The following is a 10038-nucleotide window of genomic DNA, read 5'->3' as shown; positions in this document are numbered from 1 at the left end:
AAGAAAAAGAGTAAACAAAAAAAAAAATACTGAAAAATATTCAATTATATATATATATATATATATATATATATATATTCTGTGCTGTACTGCAGTTCCATTGGTTAGATTGCTCATGCACAGATTAGTGACCCCAAAGTGGATCCCATTAGCTCAGTTAGCATGATTAGCTTGATGAGATGAGGCTACAATCGTGACTTCATGTGACGTTGGGAGAGCGGCTGTAACGAGTTCCAGGAAAAGACTTCAGTACTAATGCAGAGTAGAGGCCACACAATGGAGGACCAGTTCCTCATCGAGTACGACCGCAGACGCCACTAAAGCAAGATGGCGGTGAAATGACTTCTGAAGAATGTACCGATAAGGTCATCAGTGTTTCAAATGCGTTTGTCAACAAAATGATGACAAAACACATTTGTTGACCTTTTCTAAACAAAAAAAAACGTTTGAAAGTAGGACCTATGGAGTAATGTCCAACGATAATGCTAAAGACTTCTTAAACACAAAGTCTCATTTAAGGATCTGTGGAACCACACGTTGCATGGTCAGGATGCAGCATTAGTTATTATTGTTATTATTATCGTTCATGTTAATAAGCTGTCGTAAAGCTGTCCACCATCTTCACCTGGATGTCCACCATAACGCTAAATAAACTGATAGCTGGAAATAATACCGAGGGTGAAACTAATTTGGATTAGTGGAATGAAGAATAGGAAATGAACAAGTATGTGAAACCCTGTGAGGGCGGGGCCGGTGAGCCGGGTGGAGAGCCGCTGAGGGTGTGATGACACGAGACGCTTGTGAGATCACACGAGGATGCTGGGTGAGACCAGCTGAGTCTGGTGACTCACTGCTGCTTCATGGTAACAACCTTACTGTTGTGTCTGTGACGCACCGGGGCTGGGGTCAGACTACTTACTGCAAAGAATTAAAAGAATTCACCACTCAAATGACGAGTTGATTAACCCTTCCAGGTCCCCACCCTTCCATTGTTAATGGTGCTGTATTCTAACTCTTCAACCTTCACCCAGAAAGAGAGGTGTGACCTGAGTAAACGTTACTTTATGATATTTATTGGTTATGAAACTGTTGTAAACTCATAGTTTCTGTTTCAGTATTGTTCTTTAATGACCATCAGAATTCTGATAAATACATTTTGCACCAGAATTTCAAAAAACATATAATTAAGATCACAAGGAAACAGGAGTCTTCATCGGGTTCACGCTGGTGTTCCATAAAATGTTGAAGTCTGTTGTGTTTGATCACTGAACCCGTTTCTGATGTCATGCTCTATTTGAGCTGCTGGAAACATCTGGCTGTGACATTGCTTCATAGACAGAAACATGCACAAAACTAATAACACCTTATCAGTTATGGAGTTTTAAAGTATCTTGGAAAAACTTTCTATGACAGTGCTGCTTGAGTCAAACAGCATAGATGCAGCTTTTCAAAGGAGAATCATTTTTTGGTCAGTGTTGAGAATGTATTGTGTTAGTGGATCCAGAGGTACATCCTCACCTGTGGGGAGGGCTTCTTCGGCACGTAGATCTTCCACATCTGGGCTTCCCTAGAGGCGGCCTTTTCCAGAAGAAAAGACAGCCTCTGGCGTCCCCAGGGTTCCAAGAACTTCATTCTTCCCCCTGGTTGAGCCTACCTCCCCACTGGACACAGCTACCTGCACAGGGACACAGCACATCATCACACACACACACACACACTCCATACATCTGGGGCTCCAGACCCTTAAAAATTAGGCAATATCTATCTACGTCCCCTCGTCACAGTTGCATTTTATGCTAACAAGTGTTGCCCAGCTAACCAGAGAGTAACTATGATTTTTGCGCCAGTGTGATGAAGGTCTGAGATAAGTCAGATGTTTAATTTGTCAAGATATATTTTGATACTGGGATACAAAGTTACATATGGTATACTAGGATATAAGAAATGTGTCAACATCTCAAATGCCAACTGAAAAGTATGAAACATCTATAATTTTGTGAGTAATCAGTTGTTTTTTCAGCTTCATGATGACGTCAGGAGGTTATAGGAACAAAGGTGAGTGAGGACCCTCAGAGGAAAGGTTGAGGTCATGTTGTTATATTTAGGGCACTGAATATCAAACCGTAGTAACGTTAACGTCACCCACAAGTACACACTTTGTGTTAGCATAAAGTCAACGTTACATTAAAGCCAACTGGCAAACCTATAACTATATGGATGGCTTTGATTCTAGATTGACTAAGATTTGACTGGAACGTCAATCAAATCAGTCACCGTCTAAAGAGTGACAGAGTGAATTGGGCAACTTCCCATCTCTCACTCGGGAACTACCTTGAATCTCCTCCGGGAGTTCCCACTTCTTTGGGAACCACCGGGCCTCCTGAAGCAGGTGCATTACCGAGCATACCCTTCTAGTATTACCCTGAATACGACTACTCCCCGGAGCGGAGCTAAGTTGAAAGGCTAGCGTCGCTAGCTGGTGGGACGTCGCGCACAAATTCGTTCGTGACTAAAAAATAAATGTTGAAGAACGTTCGTCAGTGACGTTGCCCTCGGATGGTAGCATTTAAAAGGAGTTAGGGCGACGACCGCGCTAACTATACAATAGGGGCATTTAAATGGCTGACTCCAACCCAGCAAGTAGACGGAGCCCAAAGCCTTACCTCCCCTGCGAAGCGGAGAACACCACAGTTGGATTTCATCCGGTCCACTCAGTCCGAGGATAAATATGGGGGTGAAATCGGGGACCCGTTCTTCAGTTTAATCATCCATCCTGTTGTCCATGGTGGTTCGTGTTAGGGAAAAGGGGTTGATGTAAAAAATATATAAAAATAAAAGAACGGAATAGACTGATGCGTCTACTTCCGAGGAGGGGACTCAGGGGGAGGGGACTTGGGGGAAGAGGACTCAGCCAAGCTCCGCCCACATACCGGCAGACCGGGAGAACAAAACGAAGCTACCCTCTGTGGAATATTTCCACTATTATTAAGTATCTATACTACTTTCAATGGTGCTCAATTGTGAGTTTATAGTGAGCCTACTTTACCTCAAAATATCTTCGGTGACATCACTTTTAAACTCCAAAAAGTTCATTAGGAACATAATGTAAATTACAATACAATACATTATGTATACATATTAGGAGGAGATATATATATATATATATATATATATATATATATATACTCAACTCTGCTTTGTATCAAAGTGCATTTTCAGACCCACCCAAAGGCAGAAGACACACACATACAGCAATTATAAGCCTAAAATGTATATTAGTTTTCAGTTATCCTTATGAAAGTGGACACAGTTGTGACAGATCTCCATTTTCAACATTCAAAGACGTTATGTCTGACAATTATCATATAGTTGGTTGAAGACAATTGTAAAAACACTGTCAACTAACTAACTACGTAATACTGTGATTGCGTCAGGGTCCGTGCAGGCATGAGCCAATCACAGTATCCCATTTTGGGCGGACAATTTGAACGTACTAAAGTACTGCACGCTGATTGGCTATGGGAAGCATCAATCGGAAGCAGGAGATCGGATCGTGTAACAGATAGGTTGTGTTTCGATTCCAGTGGCGTTTATCGGCGAATAAAACATTGTCTGTCGATCTCAAGTGCAAGCCGCAGGATGGAAATTAAATAAATCAAGTCAAAACGATCCCAAAACATTACGTTTATGCTTTATTTATGCCGTTAAGTCCGAAAGGAGCTGGTTACTATTATTGAGCAGAAGCCTTTTGATTGGTTGGTGCCGTGTGACGCCGGTAAGTGGGCGTGAGCGTTATGAACATCAACAAAAGAGAGAACAAGAGAAAGGAGAAAGAAGAGGAGACGAGAAGGACTGTAAGGCACAGCGAAAGACAACAGATATGTGGATTTAACCTACAATAACAGGTAGAATAACCCTCTTTGTTGAAATTATACTCAATAAACAGAAAACGCGAACTAGCGTTACATGTGTCTCTTCTCCCTGACGTTAACTCGAAAGAGAGAAGGAAGAAAGCGGACGAAATGCAACGGTCGATAATGCGACCTCCGTTTAGCTATATTATAAACTAACAAAAGCTAATCATCGTTAAAAATTAATAAACGTGTCTCTTTTCTTCTTCTGCAAATAAATATATCACCCAATGCACAATTTGGACAGAACTCGACCAGAGCGTTTGAAATGGGTATTTTCCTTTTGCAATATCTGTAAAGAAATTGTATCATTTATAGTGACTGATTAAGTTTATTTTAAGCGCGTTTAAACGCTTTAAGATTAAAAAGAACTATGTTTTACATTCGTTTACACCGAGGATTTGCTTCCTGCAGCTATATGTTGTTCTGCTGGTCTGTTATTGGTATCCTCCGATCCGTCCGCTGTACACAGCACAGCTTTTCAACGCTATTAACTCTATATTCTCACATACAAACCACCACAAGCATACTCTGAGAAGAACACATTATTTTCTTTTATTAATAATGGTGTCGAACAGCGCAGTTTGATACAGATTTACGGAATCAGGAACACTAAAACACACAGCCCCTCCCCCCGCTCCTTTCAGAGAGGATTTAAAGACGTTAGCTAGCTGCGGTCACCGTTAGCCTCCTCGGTTATGATCATCAACTAAAACGATAAAAAGAGGGTCTCCGGCCGAGAGACTGGTGTCTATTGTGTGTTTAGGTTGTTAAGTAACAGACAGAACCTCGGGGGAAAGCTGCTGTTGTTGTTTTCTTCGGTCAGAGGACCGAGAAGGCTACTGGAGGAAATCTGACACCGGAGCTCAGCTGAGGGCTGTGGGCGGGGCTCTGAGCTGTGACCCCCCCCCCCCCTTAGAGCGGAGAGCACGTAGGCCAACAATAAACAGCACAGTAGTAAAGCAACAAAGATATATTACCCAGAACATGTTTTTTTTCTGAGAAAAACCCATTTGTTTGTGGATAGTTGTGGTAGTGCAGGCCTTTCTTCTGATTCACTATTCTGGATTACAGTTGTGTGGATTGTATTTTGGACTGGTCAGAGAACTTGACATGAATACTCCGTTTCTTGCAGTGAAGATACTGTGGTAAAAAAAAACAAGAGATCACTTCCTCCAGCGCAAGCCCAGACATGGATGCCTACAAGCTGATGAAGGAGCTGCGGGTGAATTATGAGCAGGAGGCTTATTATCGTCCCAAAGAGACGGGGCTGAGGCTCATCGAGTCCACTGAAGAGGTGAGCACATTTGGGGGGAATTGATCATTAATCCACAGTAGTCCGTACATGGGAAATCCTCTTCTGAACATTGAACACATTTGAAAGTTTTCGATCGACCCTGTTTATCTATTTGTAAAACTATAAAAAAAGAACCCAACAAAAACAAGCCTGATCTGCTTTTTAGTGCGACTAATCCTCTTCAAGACTTTTCTGCCAAAACATGGGGAAGCATCAGAGCGTGTGGCAGAACAAGCAGGTTAATCAACAACACGTCTTCGTTTTCCAGGATGACAGCCGGATCTCGGCCAAGTGCAGAAACGCCAAAGTGGAGGACCTGTGGAGTCTGACCAGCTTCTTCGGTTACAGCACGCAGACCTTCGTCCTGGCCGTTAACCTGCTGGACAGATTCCTGGCCATGATCCGGGTACGAGCAGCTCACACCCGATAGGACCGGACATGGGACACTTTAGCTCTCGTTTTTTAACGGGACCTGGTGACACATTTTGGCAGCTTATGCAGTTTTTAAAAGCCGGAGTACAGGGTCTATAAAAAACAATATCTCGTTTGTAAATAGTCTTTATTACGTCAATTACCTCCTACTTGCTTAATCAGTTTGTTACTGATCCTAAATAATGAATCAAATTCAGCGAGTCTAATTGTTTCCTTGATCGTAATAAATAAATACATAAATAGTTGGTTTGAAGTAACCAGGTCCAGCTCAATGATGTAAATCTTGTACTCAACCAGCCGTCCTTTCAACCAGTCTCTTACCCACGTCTGTCCCCCCCCCCCCCAGGTCCAGCCCAAGCACCTGTCCTGCGTCAGCGTCAGCTGCCTCCACATGGCGGCCAAAGTGACGGAGGAGGAGTGCGACCTGGTGCCCGCCGACGAGCTCATCCGCATCGGACAGTGCCGCTTCACCGCGTCAGACCTCTGCCGCATGGAGAAGATCGTCGGCGAGAAGCTCGGCTTCAAGTCCAACGCCGTCACCGCCTTAACCTTTCTGCACTTGTACCACCAGATCGCACTATTGCACTCCGCCGACAGGTGAGACCACCGCTTTCACATTTAGTTTAATTTCTATGAAAACACAATCATGTTTGGGGGCGCATTCAGGATTTACTTCACTTCTCTGGATGTCGACCTAAAATGTTCAGATCGGCATGCGAATGCAAAGATTTTTCCCATGATTTGATTGGCTGAGCTTCTCCACACCGCTGCTTGTTTGTAACAGCTATTCCAGCTGATGTAGGGCAGCAGTCAACTATCATTGTCTGAAGTGTACTGATAAGATTCGCTGTCTGGCACCTACACCTCACCCGTGCATAACCCTGACCTGGCGTTTTCAATATGCTGTGGTTCAAAACTCAACATAAACTCAAATCAAGTTTGTTTTTTACGTTTTCAGTTTGGGCAGTCTGTAAAGGGCTTACAAATCTCATGATGCGATGATTCAGAGTTAATGAAAGTTCATTCTGTTTGTTATGGATCGTTGACATCGCTGACCTGAAAACACACCCTAAACCTGACTGTGTGTGTGTGTTTGTCTGAACAGGAAGGAGACTCTGAGCCTGGAGAAGCTGGAAGCTCAACTCAAAGCCTGTCTGTGCCGGATCTCCTTCTCTAAAGCAAAGGTAGGAACACAGGATCACAGCAGCTCAGCAGTCTAGCTGAGAAATGAGTGGTTTTTTTTTTAAACGTCGCCGTTAGTTTGACAACACTGAAACTCAAACGCTTCCTGTCTCTTTTGTTTGTCCCTCCAGCCGTCCGTCCTCGCCTTGTCCCTCCTGAGGCAGGAGATCAAAGCCGCCCAGTCGGAGGACATGTTGGAGATAGCTCATCACATCCAGAGACATCTAAAGGTAAACACCACGTTATTACACAACAGCTGCAGGGAGGGAGAGCAACACCTGTGGAAAGCTCCAGTAACGGAACGTTCTTTTCCACAACAGCAGCTTGGCGCTCATTCATTTGAGAGCAAATGAGAGTTTAAAGGGTTTCTATTTCTTTTTCCACTGCTGGTATCGGCTCAACATTTCTTGGATCAGTTACAAACAGGAAACCTTATTGTAACTCCACTAACATGAACATGACAACAAACCGTGTTTACCAGCAGCGCAGCCTGCAGGCTTATTACGTGGTGGGGACATTTCTGGCTTTATTTAAAGGGAAGTGAACACAACGTAGAATTGTGTGTAATCATATTCTACAGAAGCGGGGGGTGGGGGGGGTGTATTTATTCTTGGCTTGGCTCTGGTCCACATCATTTTTTTTCTCGATGGCTCTGGTTATGTAACCTGGTGTCTTGTGTTGTGACGGCTCGACTCAACACGTCAAAGGCAATGAGGCTTTTTAAGGCTTGTAGACACGCTCTACCTGATTACCTGAAGGAAGATGTAAAATCTTCAGATTATATTGTAAATTGTTGCCTAACTTTAAATGTCATGTTACAGCATTTCATCGTAAATTGTGTTATCTTAGGTCCTGCTACGTTGCTGACACAGTGATACTGTGATCCCACATCCAATCGCTTTAAAGTGTTGCACGACCAGCTGATCAGGTTTCAGCTGGTCAGTCGCTGTTTTAAGCTTGTTTCTCTTACCCTCCTGACCTGAAAAAAGAAACCAGGTTACCGTTTACAGGAACATACCGTTAAGTAACAAGATTATTTCAAATGCACCGATTTCCGTGAGTGAACAGGGCAGAGGGCCGAGCACCTAAACTGAGCTGCGTGGTTTGGTTTCAGATTACGGACGGCGAGCTGCTGCTGTGGAGTGAGCAAGTGGCTCCGTGTCTGTCGGACTACGCCTCGCCTCAATGCAGCAAGCCCAACCACAGGAAGCTGCAGTGGATCGTGTCGCGGCGGACCGCCCAGAATCTGCACAGCTACCGAACCGTCCCAGAGCTGCCCACCATCCCAGAGGGCTGCTGGGATGAGAGCGAGAGGTCAGAGTCCCACACACACCTGAACAACACACCAACACTGTGAGAGCCTCACACACACCTGAACAACACACTAACACTGAGAGCCAAGAACAACAATCAGAACAATATGTGATGTAAATAGGAGTCAGTTGGAAGGACTGAGAATCTGACCACGTATTCAGCACAGTGCTTCAAAGTAAACTCTATCTGACTCTCGTTTCTTTGTGACGCAGGTGTCGGCCTGATATGTGACGTTAAATACCAAACAATCCTGAAGACAATAACAGAGGCGTTCCAATTTAAAAGATACCAGACGCACCTTGTGTGTCACACACACACACACACACCAAATGCATTCTTTACAGTGTGCTGTGTGTGTCGTAACACTCCTGGGGCAACACACAAGTTTCTGATGTGTTGTAAGAACACGTCTCTCTCACACGCACACACACACAGCTAGTCCCACTGACGTCACCAGAGGGCCTCGTCTTTATGTAACATGGAACTTTTGGTGTGTGTGTGTGTGTAAAAACAAACACAGGAGGAAGTGAAATGGGGAGAATTTCCGCAGCTGACTCCTGAAGACACTGATCATTAACAGCACAAACAAAAAGCTGCCGACTGTCAAATGTTTGTTTGAATCTTTTTTTATGACGTTGGATTCACATCTGAACTTTCAGCTCTTTAAACAGAATGCTGAGCCCCAACATGAGATCAGCTGACAGATTGCAGCAGTCTGCTGCACTAGTTTGTCACGCATACATAAATGTTAACATGCTCTAGAATCATTAGTCATTCAGGGGCAAAGTGATGCTTGTTTTCACTAGTTCATCTGTTCCTCAGTCAGTTTGTATTTCTTTATTCATAGTTTCTTTATTTCTGTCTGAGAAAAACACTTTTTAAAATTGTATTTACTTTAACTTGTGGTTACTTGACAAAACAAAAATCTATAACAAGAAAATGCCATGTGCTTTTATTGACTTGAACAAGAAGAACTTTGACTCGACTGATGACTAAAATGATTAGATTATCAAAACAGTCCATTTTCTGTTTGCATGTGAAACATCAGGAAACCTCTGACGAGAGAGAGAGAGGTCATGTGATCACATTAACCAACAGTACCCTCCCTGTGTGTCTCTGCAGTGAGGACTCCTGTGAGGACGTGATGAGTTCGGGTGAGGAGTCTCTTAGCAGCTCTCTGGGCAGCGACGCTGAAGGGCCCTTCTTCCCTCTGCACCTCCACTGCCAAAAACACCGCCAACACCTCCACGCCTGACGCCTCCCACCGACTTGCCTCCACCTCCCAGTCTCCCCCTTTTCCTCTAACTGCTTTACCCCGAAGTCTTTAATTTATTGTTTAATAAGCTCTGGTGCTGAGGGGGGAGCAGTCCGATCTCCTCCTGGTAGAGTTTTAGTTTGTAGAGATGTCACATTCCAGGACACAAACATTTTAAAGTCGGGCGGACCTCCGCTGGGGTCCCATTTAGAAACTGCTCAACCTCAGACCAGAAACAGTTCACGTTGTCAAGATAATTTGCCAAAATGTTGTATTTATTTAATAGAAGAAAGGTGGATTCTTTTTGACTGTTATTGATGTAAGAATGCTTTTAATGAGGGGTTTTACTGCTGTTCGGAAGCTGAGCGCGGCTGTGGTCAGTGATGGGGGTGTAAACGTTGAAGTTATGAACCCTCCACATGTTCTGGATAACAGAAAGTAAAAGCAGTTAGTGAGCACGTCTGCTCTCCTCTTCTGTAGTTCACTTTCATTTGCACACTTTTCTTTTATCTCATGTGAAGTATTGACCGGAGGCCTGAGTTTGTGTCAAACTGTTCACCGAGTGTTCAGAGCTCGTGCCTTGCTCAAAGGGAGCGGAGGTTCAGAGTCGGACCTCGCCGACACCACAGGCTGTTCTCTCTCTCTCT

The 10038-nt window shown here is 44.0% G+C and overlaps 3 protein-coding genes across 4 annotated transcripts in view; 1 reads left to right on the top strand and 2 right to left on the bottom strand.

Annotated features, from left to right (window-relative positions):
* The window catches only part of ccni (cyclin I), an 8279-nt gene extending 5391 nt beyond the window's left edge, over positions 1-2888 (bottom strand). The window contains exons 1-2 of the mRNA XM_031855939.1: positions 2664-2888; positions 1519-1675 (exon numbers count right to left, since the gene is read on the bottom strand). Coding sequence (XP_031711799.1) covers positions 1519-1632 — 114 coding nt within the window. The 5' untranslated portion in view covers positions 1633-1675; positions 2664-2888. The remainder of the gene's footprint in view (positions 1-1518; positions 1676-2663) is intronic.
* A 940-nt stretch (positions 2889-3828) lies between these two features.
* On the top strand, positions 3829-10032 carry ccng2 (cyclin G2). 2 transcript variants are annotated; one of them, XM_031856009.1, is made up of 8 exons: positions 3829-3905; positions 5047-5208; positions 5477-5614; positions 5987-6237; positions 6746-6824; positions 6954-7052; positions 7937-8136; positions 9259-10032. In XM_031856009.1, the coding sequence occupies exons 2-8, from the start codon at positions 5104-5106 to the stop codon at positions 9389-9391; spliced, it is 1005 nt and encodes a 334-aa protein (XP_031711869.1). In that variant the 5' UTR covers positions 3829-3905; positions 5047-5103; the 3' UTR covers positions 9392-10032. The 2 variants fall into 2 exon arrangements, with proteins under 2 accessions (XP_031711869.1, XP_031711871.1); XM_031856011.1 differs by having other exon boundaries at positions 3838-5208.
* taf1c (TATA-box binding protein associated factor, RNA polymerase I subunit C) overlaps positions 9723-10038 on the bottom strand; it is a 12024-nt gene continuing 11708 nt past the window's right edge. Inside the window, exon 8 of the mRNA XM_031855925.1 lies at positions 9723-9815. Coding sequence (XP_031711785.1) covers positions 9723-9815 — 93 coding nt within the window. The remainder of the gene's footprint in view (positions 9816-10038) is intronic.

This window comes from Anarrhichthys ocellatus, unplaced genomic scaffold (genome assembly GCF_004355925.1).
Source record: "Anarrhichthys ocellatus isolate YVR2014 unplaced genomic scaffold, GSC_Weel_1.0 scaffold16, whole genome shotgun sequence".
Lineage (NCBI taxonomy): Eukaryota > Metazoa > Chordata > Actinopteri > Perciformes > Anarhichadidae > Anarrhichthys > Anarrhichthys ocellatus.
This window is presented reverse-complemented; position numbering and strand designations above follow the sequence as displayed.